Consider the following 15969-nt stretch of genomic DNA (forward strand, 5'->3'; position numbering starts at 1 on the left):
CAGAACAGAGACACAACAAGAGAGACAAAAAAGCACAGAAGCACACATTGATCTAGTAATCTGTTCTAAATCTCTGTTTTATAATCCATTTAAATTTAAAAGTACACAACTGAAAATTTACTGCATTTTATACTATAAACATTGAATTTTTTAAATTAATGCCTTTTTTGCACCATAAACATGGTGAAACATTCTTTTGTACACTTTTTTAAAGACTATTTTTCTCCTGCATTGTTACATTCTGATCACTGCTGCACTTTATATTTTAATGTTATTTTATTCCAACTGCAATCTCATTACATTGTCGTAAACTGTATGAAACTAAATGTCGTTTTGCTCTCTGTTCATCCAAAATGACGACAAAGTTTGTCTAAGTCTAAGAATAAAAAGTGTAGAAATGTACAAAGAATGTTTATGAAGGAGGTGAGAACGTATATTTTGTACATGATGTCAGCATCTAAATGCTCATCTAGAGGTTTGCTGCCATCTCCTCCCTTTTCCCTGCAGAAACACGCCTTAAGGTCCGTGTGGTTCTGCTGAGATCCCAGGACCAGCACCGCCGTGCTGCGCTGAGGTCCAGTTCAGCTTCTTCCTCCTTCTTCCTCCACCGTCTGCCGTCGTTCTGCCAAATCCAGCCGCTCCATACAAGCAGCAGTAAAACGCTGACAGGCGAGAGCTTTAATATCTAATTAAGTGTTAAAATGACGGGCAGCAAAAATAAATTATCGGATCAAAACCATTGATGGAATCAGGTCTGCTTGGTTCTGATCACCGACCTGCGTGAAGTTGATGGTGAAGATGGCGTGGGAGCGGCTGCTGACGTCGTTCATGCTGGTGCTGGCCGTGGTCCGGTTGATGTTTCCCGCCTCCATCAGCTCCTCCACGTCGCTGTAGTTCTGGACCAGGTGTTTGGACAGATCTGGGTTCAGAACAGACGGGCCGGGACGTCAGACCCGTTTACAGAGCGCGACACATCAGCATCAGAACCCGGCCGGTTCTACCTTCCACGTAGGGCCCGTCTTTGGGGTGCTCCCGCACTCTCAGGTTGTAGGTGTGGGTGGACTTCCTCCTCAGCAGGTCCCTCACCCGCTCGTTGTAGATCTCCAGGTAGCTGCAGGGACACAGGTGCAGAACGTCAGAACCGGACCTCCTGGCGCTGCAGCTGCTCCGGTTCTGGTTCAGTCGCCTCCAGAAAACGAGACGACTGGCCAGGCAGAGGAAAAGCGCTGAGTCAGCGGTCGCTGAGATGAGTCCAATGGTTCCTGGGAGCCCACAGAACCACGGGTTTCCCATCAGACAGAACCTTCTGACAGATCAGAACCACGTCTGACCCGTCAGTGTCAGAACCAGCGGGTCTCCTGAGTTCTAGAGAACCTTCAGTCCAATTCGTCCTGAACGGTTCAGAGCTGGAACATGATGAGGGTTCTGGTTCCGACCCGACTCCTGCAGGTGGCGCTGTCGCCCCACGCAGCAGGTGTAGCGCCTTTCCTCCTGCAGCAGCTGAGTACCTGAATCAGACCTGATAGGGGGGGGGGGGGGGAGACACTCACCTGACTTCTGTGCGGAACGAAGCTTCATCCCGACGCGACGCATCAGAGATCCGGCTGAACAAACTCTCACAGAACCGCGGGACGAGGCCGGCGTCACCCTGAAACGGCAGCAGAAGCTGAGCAGGTGAGCTCAGGTGTTCCTGTGACCGCGGCAGGAACCCTCACATCAGTACATACCTGAAGAAAACCTGACTAAAATCTAAAAATCTAAAGAAAATCTAAAGAAAACCTGAAGAAAATAAAAAAATCTGAAGAAAATCTAAATAAAACCTGAAGAAAATAAAAAAAATCTGAAGAAAATCTAAAAATCTGATGAAAATCTAAAAATCTGATGAAAATCTAAAGAAAACCTGAAGAAAATAAAAAAAATCTGAAGAAAATCTAAAAATCTGAAGAAAATCTAAAGAAAATCTAAAAATCTGAAGAAAATCTAAAAATCTAAAGAAAATCTAAAGAAAATCTAAAAATCTAAAGAAAATCTATAGAAAATCTGAAGAAAATCTAAAAATCTAAAGAAAATCTAAAAATCTAAAGAAAATCTAAAGAAAATCTAAATAAAATAAAAAAATCTAAATAAAATCTGCCCCGCCTCCATTCCCTCTTTTTGCGTTTTGTCCTCATTGTTTAACTCTTTCCTGATTGAAAGGTAACAGAGGTTTAATCAGAGCTTCTATCAGTCTGTGAGCAGCTGCTGCACGCGGCGCTTCATCAGCCTCCTGATTGTCTCGGCCTGTTTGCTGACCACTGAACTGCCTGATTAAATTATCTGCTGCTGTGTTTGCACAGGAACGTCCTTCAGAACCTCTCCTGCTTATCAGACTCAGCGCCGGCGCCGATGAGCCGCAGCTTTCACTGCAGCAGAACACAGAGCCTGAGCACGAGTCCTTCTGGACCGCCCAGGCCCGCCGGACCAGAATAAACCCGCCGGGTCAGATGAAATGTACCAGAACCAGCAGATGGTTCTAGGGGTTCTGGTTGTGGATCCCACAGCCTGAGCTACCAGAAGGTCCAAACCTGACGAGGCCCGGGCCCGTTAACGTCTGGTCGGCTGGTAGCTTCTCTCTGGAATGGTTCTGTTGGACCGAGCAACAATCAGAACAAAGTCCAAGGTTCTGCATGAAGATCTAAGGAGAACAATAGATTTAGGAGAACTCCACCCACACCTACAACCTGAGAGTCCGGGAGCCGTGTTCTGGAGAAGACCCAAACTGACCCGGTTCTGAAAGCACTGTCCAGCACAGTGGTGCCGCCGTGCTGCAGTGGACCGTTACACCAGTGGTACCGGTCCAGTCAGCAGTTAGACAAAGATTCCCAGAACAACCAGGCTGGTTCTGGGCTGGAAACCGAGCCAAAGGTTCTGGAACGGGCTTCCCAGACCCGGCAGGAAGTTCATGGACTCGTCTTAAAGACCGGGTCGGAACCGGTTCAGCCGGGAACAGTGACCCGGTACCACTAGAGGAGCTCTGCAGAAAAGCTATGCAGTTTGCAGACTTGGACCAGGACCGGCGCCGGTACCAGAGATAACTGCTGTTGACTCTTCCTCTCTGATCTCGTCTTTATCTGAACCCGCTGCATCGACCCGGTGGATCAATCCCCCCCCCCCCCGACCCGACCCGACCCGACCCGACCCGGCGGTGCTGGATGAAGGTTGCGTCATCTTACTGGAAGCCCCATCATGGTGTAGGACTTCCCAGAGCCGGTCTGACCGTAGGCGAAGACGCAGGCGTTGTAGCCCTCGAAGGCGGCCTTCAGCACGTCAGAACCCAGGTCCCTGAACACCTGGAGGGAGCAGAACCAGGTCAGAACCAGGTCAGAACCAGGTCAGAACAGAACCAGGTCAGAACAGAACCAGGTGAGAGGACATGCTCACCTTCTCCTGCGAGACGAACGAGGAGCTCTTAGAGTCCATGGAGTCGTAGGAGAAGTCGTAGGTGAAGGTTCTGGTCCGTTCCCTCATGGAGTCTCCAGCCACTCCATCTGGGATCTTCAGGGAAACAAAAAGTTCTAAAAGGTCCAAACGGGCCTGGAGATCAGAGGCAGCTGAGAGACAAACCTTCAGGTTGGTGATGCTGGTTTTGGTTCCCTCCATCTGGATGATGCACCTGGCAGCCAGGTCCTTCTCCCTGGAGGAGAACACGACAGTCAGCTGGACCTCAGACCAGAACCAGAACCAGAACCAGAACCTGTGTGCTGACCCGAACCACAGGAACCGGTCTGGGCTGCTGGTGTCAGAACGTTGCTGACTGTTGACAGTGTTTCTGCTTCAGCCTCACGGCGAACAAAAACCCGGATCATCAGAACCAGAACCGAGCCGACATCTGCTGCAGGTTCTGGACCAGCTGCTGATGGGCCCGCCACCCTGAGGGTCCAGTGGGTCCAGCTCAAAGATGGCTTCCTGCTCCTCTCTGGACAACTGAAACAATCCTGAACCGCCTGCGCTGGTTCTGTAGAACTGGGTCAGGACTTTTTCCAACCCCTGGAACCATTGCAGGAGTCCAGTTCAGTGGTTCTGCCTGCACCGTGGGACCAGACGGGTCCAGTTCAGTGGTTCTGTCTGCACCGTGGGACCAGAGCGAACGTCGTTCAGAACCAAACCAGCGGTTCTGAAGCAGCAGAACCGTTTCTGGACCCACTGCGGGAACCGCCAAAACCCGCTCCACATCAGCAGGAGGTCAGCCCAATCTATCTGAACGGGTCGGGTCAGAACCGTCCAGAACCGGGTGGTCCATGTCGGACCTGCAGCCAGAACATCATCCTCATGCAGAGGTTTGGGTTCAGAACCGCGCCGGACCAGAATTATTCTGCAGAAAGGACTACGGGTCAGAGGTCCACTCCCTGAGGGACTAGAGAGGGAACTCTATCTGCGGTTCGGCCCGGTTCACGGTACCGCTCAGGTGGGAAAACGGTTCTCTTTAGAATTTTAATGAATTCTGATAAAATAACAGAACCAGACGGCTGGTACCAGAGAGCCTAAAGGTCCGATTTCTAACGGGTCAACATCCCTCGTCCTTCACTGGGTTCTGGTTCTGGTTCTGGTTCCCCATGTTTCCACTTTCTAAAATCCAGACCCACAGTCCCGGTTCTGGTCCTGTCTTCACCTGGATAAACATTTACTCCAACACTGAACCGGGTCATGACAGACAAACACTGGAAACCCTTCCAGAACCGGGCCGGCGCCAACTGTGACTAGCCTGAATGATCAGAACATGTGCAGAAACCGGACCGAACCGAGAGAAACAGATGAAGCCCTGAGAGAGGTCCGGTTTGACAGACCGCCTGGTTCTGGATGACAGGAGGAAGACATGGAGACGTCTGACCCGGTTAGAAAGGTTCTGCCCGCCAACCGCAGGTTCTGATGGACGTCATTGAGCTGGAAACCGGCCGTCGGGTCCGGAGGTTCTGATCGGCAGGATATTTACTCAGCAGAACCCTGCAGGTCCACACCGCCGGCGCCGCTGATCCAGAACACAAACATCCCGGTCGCAGTCAGCCGGCGGTTCTGTTATCTGAGAGCAGCGCGTTACGCAACCACGGGTCAAAGGTCAGCGCCGGGCCAGAGACGCTTGGCGGTTCTGGAGCTGCTCGGGTCAGAACCTTCAGGGTCCAATTCTCTACATTTCTACAAGTTTCCCTCAGATTAATAAATAAATGAAAGTTTGTCTGAAAAAATAAAACATTGAGTCATTTTTCTGATAAAGTTTTTAAAACGTTACATTCCTGGAATTAAAGATAAATAACAAACAACTGGAAACGACTGACACGTTTGATCAGAACCGGTTCTGATCCAGATAAACTTTGGATACTAATCAGTTTCTGGAAACTTGGAGAAATCTCCAGAGGTTCCAAAATGTCCAACACGGGAACCCATCCGACCGGTTCGGCCCGGTGGTTCGGCCCGGTTCTCCTGACCTGACTTCATCGGAACCTCAGATTAGAGTAAAACTGTTAAGGAGAGGTTCTGGTGCTCCGGTTCCACCAGAGAGTCAGAACACATGCAGAAGCTTTACGTCAGATTTATTATTATTATTATTATTATTATTATTGGATAAATGCTGAAATGATTAAAGAAGTCAGCCAGAGGTGGACCGGACCAGAACCTTCGGGTCCGGACCGGTCCATGTGGGACCCAATCGGAACCGATCAGCCCGTTGGTTGCTGCCGTAACCGCGGGTAAAAACCTCCTAAAGTCCTGCAGCAGTAACAGACCGACAGGAATCTAACCGACAACCGCAGCCCGGCCCCACTCACCGCCTGTTCATCGGCCTGACCCGCACAGCCACCCGGACAGACGCCATGGCTCATCCCGCAGCGGAGCGCCTTCTCCCGGTCGCTGAGCCGCGGCTCCCCGCTCCTTTATAGCGGCTGCTAGCCGGGAGGCTAGCCGCGGCTAGCGGCGCCTCGGGGGGCAAAAGTCAGCGAGATAACCGGCGGAGTGAGGACCAGGCGGAGCAAACTGCGCTGATAACGGCGGGGGGAGGCGGGGGGTTCCTGCCTGGATGAATGTTATCGAAGCCGCGGCACGAAGCGGATCACATGCCCGGTTCCGGTAACCAGTGTCCCGCTAACCGAGCTGGAGCAGCCGCTGCGTCAGCTGATAAAAACACTGGGATGTATGGAAGCTCCGCAGGGACAAAATACCGGAGAGATACGACTTCCAAGATGGCAGATGTTTTGTTTCCGTTCTTTTTCTTAGACTAAAAATAAAAAAAAAAAAAAAAAATAAGATGGATGGATGGATGGATGGATGGATGGATGGATGGATGGATGGATGGATGGATGGATGGATGGATGGATGATGGATGGATGGATGGATGATGGATGGATGGATGATGGATGATGGATGGATGGATGATGGATGGATGATAGATGGATGGATGATGGATGATGGATGATGGATGGATGGATGATGGATGGATGGATGGATGGATGATGAATGATGGATGGATGATGGATGGATGGATGGATGGATGATGGATGGATGATGGATGGATGGATGGATGTATGGATGGATGATGGATGGATGGATGGATGATGGATGGATGATGGATGGATGGATGGATGATGGATGGATGATGTGTTGGTGAAGATTCCCGGTCATCAGGTCGTGATCAATCCAAAAAAAGAGTGAAAAATAAATCTGGACTTTGTTCTGAAGGCGTTCTGCTTCCCATGCAGGAACCAATATCTCCTTTTTGACTCCATCCACCAGAACACAAAGGTTCTGTCATCAGAACCCGACTCCATGGAGCAGAACACGTCAAAGACGCTCTCCTAACCTGCAGATAGCCTAACTGGGCTTTTGTCTGATCAGCAAAGACATCACAGAACAGAACGTGGAGAGGAACAAGCGGAGAACATTTATAAACATCAGACCCTGATGCTGGAGAACAGACGCAGAGAGAGTCAGTCAATGCTAATCAAACATTTCATATCTGGAGCCAAAAACAACACTTACAGCACTTTTATTTAGATTTTAGACGCATTCTCACATCTGTGTCTTACAAAATAAAGCTCATGGTTGTTGATGCGAGGAGCTGCCATGTTGGATCCCTAAAAACATTCTCACACTTTCCAAGTAGCCATTCTAGTTTATTTTTACAATCCGAAGTCGGGATTTCTGAGTTCTGACAGCAAATGGAAGGAGCATGGGACATTAAATTTTTCAGAATAAAAAGCTAGCAGATGTGCATAATAAAAAAAAAAACAGAAATACAATTATAGAGCATTCAGTATTGTAAGAAAGCCTACACTGTTTCTGGATAAATACATTACTGTATGAGTTAAGTTCTGTTCCGTTTTAAGCCTCTTTCCTTGTAAATTTCAAATGTCCCATGCTCCTGAATGCACCATAGCTTTCTGACGCTCGTGAATGCATCACACTGGTCTATGAACTGTGCTGTGCAGATGCACGTTTGATCTTCTGCTTAAAGCTTTGCAGTTTCAAAACTCACGTCGGCTCTCACGGTTTATTGTTGTGTGTGAATGACAAGAGACCACAACAATAAATCAGCCGTACCTTGAGGGAACGCAAAAACCTTTGTGAGGGAACGCAAAAATAAAAAAATCTCCATGTCTCCTAGAGGGCTCCGTAGCATCCCTTACAACAGGGTGCCAAACTATTTCTATGTTGGTCCACTTTGGCATCATGAAGTCATTAAAAGGGCCGGTTGTACCTGCATAGATGATACTTTTGATTTCATAATTTAATTGTAGTTCACATAGAAAAATAAAAAAACGCACAGTAGCATAAAAGTAGTTTATCTGCAGAAAGAGGAATGTCCGTGCTCTAACAGTACGGTGGCTCTAAGAACACGTGGGGCTCTAAATAACGCTGCAGGCCATGTTATGTAAATAAATATATATCATACTTTAAGTGTTACATTATTGTTAGGAGTGATTAAGAGGTATCCTCATTTCATGTGGGTTACAAATGGGATTCGTACACACTCACATGGGCCGATCAAAAGTTTCAGTAATTTTATAGAGGAATTTGTCATTGTTGTGTTATTGAACACCAGATACCTTTAGGCCCATATATGAGTTGTTTAAAAAAATGGCAGATCATTTCTATAAGCTTTTGGATTCAGTTGTTTTATAGTCATTTTTATTTCACTTTAATAAATCTTTAAAGATCTTAAGGAAATGTTCTATAAAGGTGATTAATGTACTGTAATGTAATTTCATTATTTTGTTGCATGCATGAGAAATTAATGTCTGAAACTGTCAGTTAATACTTTGAAACTAACTAAATAGCTTTGACATTTATTATAAAGAACAAATAGAACGAAATGCAGACAGTAACAGTGATAAAGCTATTTTCATTTTACTAGTTGCTCTAATACGATCATTTTTCAGTCTTTAATACATGCCAGCTCATATAAGAATCTTTCTAGTAATTAATTAACAGAAAAATAACATCAAACGAAGCATACAACATTTGTTCTCCAGTATTAAATAACCAGCAGATGTAAAAAGTAGCGTTTTGTGGACCAGCTCCCGTGTGAGTGGCTTCTGGTGGAGGAGCGAAGTATTACAGACACAACTGGGGTTTTAAAACTGCAAATTGGTCTTCCTTTGTTTCAGTTATTGTGTATTTCTGTCTGCTTTTGACTTTAAAGGCAAGGCAAGGCAAGGCAAATTTATTTATATAGCACAATTCAGTACAGAGACAATGCAAAGTGCTTTACATGATTAAAATATAGGAAAATAAAACAGAATAAAAGCAAGTAGGGATAGTGTATAAACAAAAAAGAACATTTGAAAACAGTAAAACATTTTAACTTGAACATTCAAAGGCAACTCTAAACAAATGTGTTTTAAATCTCGATTTAAAGGAACTCAGGCTTTCAGCACTTTTACAGTTTTCTGGAAGTTTGTTCCAGATAAGTGGAGCATAGGAACTGAATGCTGCTTCTCCTTGTTTAGTTCTGGTTCTAGGTATGCAGAGTAGGCTGGAGCCAGAAGACCTGAGTGGTCTGGAGGGTTTATACGCTGATAACAAGTCTGTGATGTATTTAGGTGCTAAGCCATTCAGGGATTTATAGACATTAAAGACATTAAAATGAATGTTGAGATGATTACAGAACTGAGTGTCCTGCAGCATTTATGAAATCCACCAGTAAAAGCATTCATTGATGGCATTTTAATGGAATTTCACCGCATTTTACGGCGTTCTGACACAAAACGGAGTTTTTGCAGCACTTTTTAACCAGAGCGTGGAGAAAGTGGTGATTTTTGGCACTTCTGGCTTTCCATAGGTGGACGTCAAAGAAACGCGCCTGCTCGCGTTCAGGAACCTCCTCAGTCCACACCCTGCTGCTGCTGCTGGACCCAGAAGTTCTGACTGAGGTCAGAACGTGTTCCTGAGGAGAACCTCGGCAGAACCTCTGCAGGTGAGACCGTCAGGTGTGGCCTGAGGACACCTGAAGCAGGTAGATCCCTCCGCGGTTAGTTTCCGGTCTCCGGCGGCTCGTTCCTCCGGGACCCGGTGGGCCGCGGGACCGAACCGGACCCTGTTGAGAACCAGTTTAATGACTGATGAGACTCAGTGACAGAGAACTAATGACAGATCATTACTAGACTGGAAAGGTGAGGCAAACACGCTTTTATCCAACTTTAAAGCTTTTTCTATTTTTTATTTTATTTTAAAACTAAAAATGTCTCCTTTTATTTCACACTTACTTTGTTGAAACATAAGAATCACTCCAACCTGTGAATGCTTGGGAAGCCTTATTATCTGATAATCTGGCACCAGTAGAAAAGAGAAGTTTAGTCTATTTTACGTCCTGACTGAAGACTTTCCTGTTTAGAAAAGCTTTAGTCGCTCATTTTACGCCTGTGTTCTTTATTATTGTTTTAATGATGCATTTAAGATCCCTTGGAATGAAAAGTGCATTAAAAATAAAAAGTATTATTATAGTTATCCCTCAGAGGTGGGCTCAGGGATGGACAGGCAGTGTTTCCCGCAGCGCCTCGGCAACATTCTAAAAAAAACAAAAAAAAAACAACAAAGTTTTAATTCATTGCCAGGCCCACACAATTTTCTTTGATCATCCGAGGAGACGGGGGTGGGGGGGGGGGGCGTCTTCATTGTCATCATCATCGGTGAACTATATGTGGAAAGGTAAGTAGTTAATTAAAACTGATAATCGAAAATTACTATTTGCACGTGGTGTCAGACCAAATTGTGACACCACGTGCAAAATGTGCCTCAAGTAAATAATGTAAATAGAATAAAATGTAAATAGTTTTACATACAGAATGTAAATAAATGCAAATAAAAGTGTTAATGTCTTACAGCTCTTAAACAGTTTGGAGTTCCTTCATTGTGCCCCCCCCGGCAGTCATCCACGCAAAACTGGTTCCGGCCGACAGCTCACCACCTCGCCTAAGCAAATTCCTGCAGGAACACTGACAGGTGAGGCATTCGCTCAGCGTTCCATGTGCTGTAGATCAGATGGTTCCATCACTTCCAGGCTCCCTGGCCTGCAGCCTGCAGCCTGATTCTGCAAACATGAGGGAGAACAGGTCGCTCTCTGGAGCTCAGAAGTCCAGCGTGGTTCTGTGGTGAGATGCACCTGTCCAGTCAGGAAGGTTCCTCGCTCCTAAACGTCCAGACTCACCTTTCAGCATCAACACCAGCATCTGAGCTGCCAGCAGAAACCTGCAGACCTCCTAACTGTCAGTGTGTTCATCTGAAGGACAGTCTTGGGGCAGAGGTTCTGGTTCTGGTTCTGTTTGTTGCTAATAGCGCTCTGTAGCGCCGACCTGCAGGTGAATGTCAGAACAGCCAGGGGCTAGGATGCTCCGCTCTGTCCCTGGACCCAGGCCATCCTCTCTGTGCAGTCCGGGCCGGTCCTGTTAGGTTGGGTCAGGCGCCGTGATGGAGGAACGCTGAAGAGACGGAATAATGACGGTAGAAGAAGAACAGCGGCTCCTGAGAACGGTTCACAGGCAGAACCGTTTCTGTTGGGCCTCATGTGTCCAGCCTGGTGTAACCATTAGTTTTGTGTCAGTCAGTCACATGACCTCAAAGATATTAAAAAAGGATAAATTTTAAATAAAAACCTGCATTTAGAACAGATAGAAAGGAGAGTTCTTCTGATAAACTGTAAAAATGTCTAAATGGTCACAAATACTGACGAATCTTCTGTTGTCTGCCTCCTGCTGCAGGTCTGTGACTCAAATGTTCACCTGAGTGACCTTAGCAGGTGTAGAAGTTGGTGTTTGACAGCTGAACGTGTCTTTTTAGGGTGGAGACATGTCCTCTCAGGGTGGAGACATGTCCTCTCAGGGTGGAGACATGTCCTCTCAGGGTGGAGACATGTCCTCTCAGGGTGGAGACGTGTCCTCAGACCAGGAGGAGCCTTCCACTGCAGAGACACAGAATGGACAACTGATGCCAGGTAAGAGGACAGCCTACCTGCTGCCTTGCTCACTTTAGGCCCCGCCCCCATCGTCACCTGTAGAAGCTCCACCTCCTGCGTGTTTAAGGAGGATTTTTCTCTGATTCTAGAGGCTCAGATGTATAAATCTGGACAAACATCACGCTGATGTTGAGCCAGAACTGGTGGTTCTGGTGCTGAACCAAATCTTTTCTGATCGTTCCTCCTGGAAACAGAACCGGTTCAGACCAAAATGAACCGGGTTCATGCTGATGATGAGACTCTTTGTTATTGGATCAGAACCATCAGAATACCTGCTGACGTTCTGATGACTGTCTGATGTTCTCCTGCAGAACCGTGTCGTCTCTCCTTGGACCCGGAGACGGCCAGCAGCTGGCTCCTTCTCTCTGAGGACCTGCAGAAGATCACCGTTTCAGACCGCTGGCTCAACTATCCTGACAACCCTCAGCGGTTTAACGGCGTGCTGCAGGTTCTGTGCAGGGAGGGGCTGAGCGGGCGGCACCGCTTCGACGTGGACTGGATGAGCGCTGATAACCGGCACGCTGTGGGCGTGGCCCTGGCGTACCGCAGCGTTCCCAGGAAGGGAACACTCCGCGCTCCGTTTGGCTGCAACGCCGCCTCCTGGTTCTTCGCCGCAGAGAGAGACGCTCTGATCGCGCGGCACGACGGCCAGGAGTGGAGCTACGACGTTCCTGACGACGGCTACGACAGAGTGCGGGTGTGTCTGGATCACGATGGGGGGGTTCTGTCCTTCTACCTGCTAAGCCAAGGCGTGCTGCGCCACGTTCACACCTTCAGGGCCAAATTCACCCAACCTCTGCACCCGGGTCTCTGTGCTGGCTTCACCTCCAGCTTTGCTGCGTTCTGCTGACGCCGGGTCGCCTGCAGAACCTCCAGAACCTCCAGAACCATTTCCACTCATCCCATCCAGACCCAGACAGCTGCGCTTTGGTTCCTCGTCTCTAAAACCAGCAGGTTAAACAACTCTTCATGACCCGGGGAAACCCAGTCGGCTCTCAGAGATGAGCGGACCGGGCCGGCACTGAAACCCTGAGGGACCACAGAGAGCGAAGCTCAGAGCCGAGCAGACCGAAAAAAAAACTGTTTCTATTGTTTTTATTCCAATTATTCGCTATAGACAACAGAATTATCCATATGGACGTTCCTCCTTACAGCTGAGGAACCTTTCATGGTCTCCAGGAAGCTTCGCCCACAGGTTCTGTATCAGATTCAGTTCTGGACTGATCCGCTCCAAACGTCAGTATCACTTCCTGACAGACGGGGGTCAGATTAATAGACGGCAAACCTAAACCTGCCGGGGTGTGAATACTTCTGGCTAGCCCTGCTCTTAAATCTCTTCCTGGTCCACCAGCAGCAGGCGGGGGGGGGGGGTACCAGCGAAGGTTAAAATCCCATTACTGAGATGCTGGAGACAACAGAGAGGAGTTTCCTCTGGCTGCGTAACAGCACTGCCCCTCCCCTACCTGTTGCTGAGCACTGCCAGTCAGCTGACTGCAGATAGCCTGACTAACTGAGCCGCTGGTTCAACTGCAGAGAGTAAACAGCAGAATGATGAAGCTTTTTCTTAGAACCACTGTAAACAAAGAGGTTCCTGATCTAAACCGAATTATTAATCATCCGTTTCAGTGTTCGTCATTTTAAAATCCCGACTTTGTGTTTTTCTCTGCATGTTATTTACAGCCCTGCCTGCTCGCTTTCTGCGATGAATTACAGTGTGGATCGCTCTAACATGAACAGTTCTTGCTTTTTTTATTTTCTATGTCTTGCAGAAGTTGTATGAAAATAGCTAAATGCTGCCGGCTATCGTGTAATAATCCTGGTATCGCATTCCTGAGGCAGCAGGAACCGCTGTTCCTCTTGTGTTCTGGATCCAACTGTTACATCATTTATGTTTCATTTAAAACGGTCAATCTGATGGTTTTACGTGTCGGATCAGCCGGGGAACCTCGGTTCTGCTGGTCAACAAACTTCACTGCTGGTGAAACCGCAGACATCTCTTCTTTGGGTTTTGGTTCCTTGATGCTTTTTATTGCTTTTAAAGTTTTCAGTGACGCAATAAAAATCTTTGCTTGTCCAAACATTTTTTTGCATTAAAGGTTTTTCTGACTGAGACTGATTTAAAGCTTAGTCTCTGTTGGTTTCAGAGTATCTGATGGATGCATTCAGTCTGGCCCATAGTCTGGTGTCGGTTCTGTACGGCGAGCTGGTTGCTCTGCAGCTTTCTGACTGACAATCAAAAACATAAATTAGCATAACAAGCCAAAAACTAGAACCCAGACATTTCTTCTCAGCGCATTTCAGAATAACGCTGAAAGTTGTTTACGCCTTAAGGTCCATTCATACCCTACGTGTGGCCTACACGTCCGTATTTCTGTCCGTACGTTCTATCCGTTGACTCCTTCACACCTCTGTCCGTCTTTTATGTTGAGGTGCGCAGTAACCAATATTTCCTCTAGGTGGCAGTGCTAAAGTTGGAGGGCCTGCTGCAGACATCCAGTTTACTCCATCGCCTCTTTTTTTTATTATTTATTTTGCTATGAGCGCGCACATAGCGCTCCCTAATTGCGGTCCACTTGGATTTTATGACATCCCCTGTCGTGCCCAGAGCCTCCCCGATTTCTTGAAAACTTTTTGTTTGTCCCTGTGCCCCGGACACGACACATCATATGTGTGGTTCCGCAAGTCGTTCCTCGAATCCCGCCATTGTTTAAAGCCCAGAATTATAACCTTCTTCATGATTTTGTTGACATTTTGTACCACGAACTCAACAGCGCCCCCACCTTTTCCGGTAGTATTGCTCCGTATTGATCCGTTTCATCCATAATCGTAAGCTCCCAATGTTCGTGTCAAAATACGGACGAAATCGACGGTTAGAACGTATGAAACACTCTACAGGTATCCGTCTTTTACGTGAGGTATGAATGGGCCTTAAATCAGAGCGTCAGCATAACGGTGCTACGTGCTAAGCTAACAGCTCACCTGCGTCAGTGAAGATGTAACCTGCTGGGCTATCAGAGCTGTAAGCTAGCGCTAGCTGCTGTTAGCGTCACAGACGGCCCAGTAACGGTTCTGTCTCAGTCTGGGTCCTTAGAGCTGCTCCACGCTTCGCTCTGATGCCTGAATCCAGACTGAAACAGTGAAACAACAAACATGAGTTCAGTCTTTGTTGTCTAGAAGTTCATGTTTCAATAAATTTTTAAGTGGTAGTGGAGCAGCGTGTAGTTTTCACAGGCCTAGAGCGCCCTCTTGCAGCTATAGACGTTAATGTTTACTCCTTGGTTCATGTTGGTCTCAAACTTTCATTCTTTTTTTTACCCTCTTCACTGCCTCTGGATAAATTATCTTATTGATTTAACTTGTTGAATTTCTACCACCCTTTTTATGACTTAATGTCCCTCTGTGTTTACCGCCACAGAATAACACCTTATTTATAATCCTGATGCATTTGTTACTTCAAGGCTGGACTATTGTAATTCTTTACTATCAGGAAGTCCACAAAATGCAGTTCAAAGCCTTCAGCTGATCCAAAATGCTGCAGCATGAGTTCTGATGAAAATCAACCAGAGGGATCATATTTCTCCTGTTTTAGCTTCCCTTCATTGGCTTCCTGTTAAATCAAGAATAGAATTTAAAATTCTTCTTCTAACGTATAAAGCCCTTAATAATCAAGCTCCATCATATATCAGAGCTCTGATTACCCCGTATGTTCCTAACAGAGCACTTCGCTCTCAGACTGCAGGTCTGCTGGTGGTTCCTAGAGTCTCTAAAAGTAGAATGGGAGGCAGATCCTTTAGCTATCAGGCTCCTCTCCTGTGGAACCAACTCCCAGTTTTGGTCCGTGAGGCAGACACCCCGTCTACTTTTAAGACTAATCTTAAAACTTTTCTTTGTGACAAAACTTATAGTCAGAGTGGCTCATGTTACCCTGAGCTATTTCTGTAGTAAGGCTGGAAACTTTTTGACCAGTTTGTATGATTTGATGGAATTTGACTTTGTAAAGACACTTGAGATGACATGTGTTGTGAACTGGTGCTATATAAATAAAATTTAATTTCCTCCCTTTCCCCTCTGTTCCTAATATTCCTTCTAGACTCCATTCTTTGTCTCTTCTTCACCATTGGCAAAAAAACTGGAGGTGCACATTAGCGCCACCATCTGGCGGATCTCGATGGTTTCGTATCTCAAGTGTATACGTAAGGAGGGAATTTTTGTCTTTTTATTATTCAGCCAAACAATAAGTAATTTCAATCAAAATGTGTGATCAAAACAAACAAATATTTTATCAAAATAGGTATAAATCTATTATAATGAATCAGATTTCAGGGGGTCCATTGCCCCCCTGCCCCCCTCTAGCTCCGCCCCTGAATAATAGCTCAGTATTACTCTTCCTGTTTCTGCCTCCATCACGCCCCATTTTGGACCGCCTCCCTCCCCCCGGTACCGCCTCCCTCCCCCCGGTACCGCCTCCCTCCCTCCGGTACCGCCTCCCCCCG

At 46.9% G+C, this 15969-nt stretch overlaps 2 protein-coding genes across 16 annotated transcripts in view; one reads left to right on the top strand and one right to left on the bottom strand.

Annotated features, from left to right (window-relative positions):
* Positions 1-6198, bottom strand: part of kif16ba (kinesin family member 16Ba) — a 26144-nt gene extending 19946 nt beyond the window's left edge. For 2 of the 8 annotated variants that reach the window (XM_036137669.1, XM_036137671.1), the window contains exons 1-7: positions 5799-6177; positions 3604-3673; positions 3421-3534; positions 3213-3329; positions 1551-1648; positions 1002-1111; positions 777-919 (exon numbers count right to left, since the gene is read on the bottom strand). In XM_036137669.1, the coding sequence (XP_035993562.1) occupies positions 777-919; positions 1002-1111; positions 1551-1648; positions 3213-3329; positions 3421-3534; positions 3604-3673; positions 5799-5845 (699 nt within the window). In that variant the 5' untranslated portion in view covers positions 5846-6177. Of the gene's footprint in view, positions 1-776; positions 920-1001; positions 1112-1550; positions 1649-3212; positions 3330-3420; positions 3535-3603; positions 3674-5798 lie in introns of all 8 variants that reach the window. The other 6 variants (XM_036137672.1, XM_036137668.1, XM_036137666.1 and 3 more) reach the window with 4 other exon arrangements.
* A 2929-nt stretch (positions 6199-9127) lies between these two features.
* LOC105919310 (stonustoxin subunit alpha) lies at positions 9128-13716 on the top strand. Of its 8 annotated transcripts, none has more exons than XM_021311758.2 (4): positions 9128-9638; positions 10350-10467; positions 11302-11455; positions 11788-13716. In XM_021311758.2, exons 3-4 carry the CDS (start codon positions 11311-11313, stop codon positions 12324-12326), a joined length of 684 nt encoding a protein of 227 aa, XP_021167433.2. In that variant the 5' UTR covers positions 9128-9638; positions 10350-10467; positions 11302-11310; the 3' UTR covers positions 12327-13716. The 8 variants fall into 8 exon arrangements, with proteins under 8 accessions (XP_021167433.2, XP_021167434.2, XP_035993568.1 ...); XM_021311759.2 differs by having other exon boundaries at positions 9128-9442; XM_021311761.2 differs by having other exon boundaries at positions 9129-9638; positions 11323-11455.
* The last annotated feature ends 2253 nt before the right edge of the window (positions 13717-15969 follow it).

This window comes from Fundulus heteroclitus, chromosome 5 (genome assembly GCF_011125445.2).
Source record: "Fundulus heteroclitus isolate FHET01 chromosome 5, MU-UCD_Fhet_4.1, whole genome shotgun sequence".
Taxonomy (NCBI): domain Eukaryota; kingdom Metazoa; phylum Chordata; class Actinopteri; order Cyprinodontiformes; family Fundulidae; genus Fundulus; species Fundulus heteroclitus.

What these genes read in the sequence shown, in the direction of transcription:
- LOC105919310 (XM_021311758.2), top strand. Translation starts at nt 11,311, where the DNA reads ATGTCCTCTCAGGGTGGAGACATGTCCTCTCAGGGTGGAGACATGTCC. An exon ending in GAATGGACAACTGATGCCAG is followed by an intron (nt 11,456 to 11,787) that starts GTAAGAGGACAG and finishes GTTCTCCTGCAG; the next exon opens with AACCGTGTCGTCTCTCCTTG.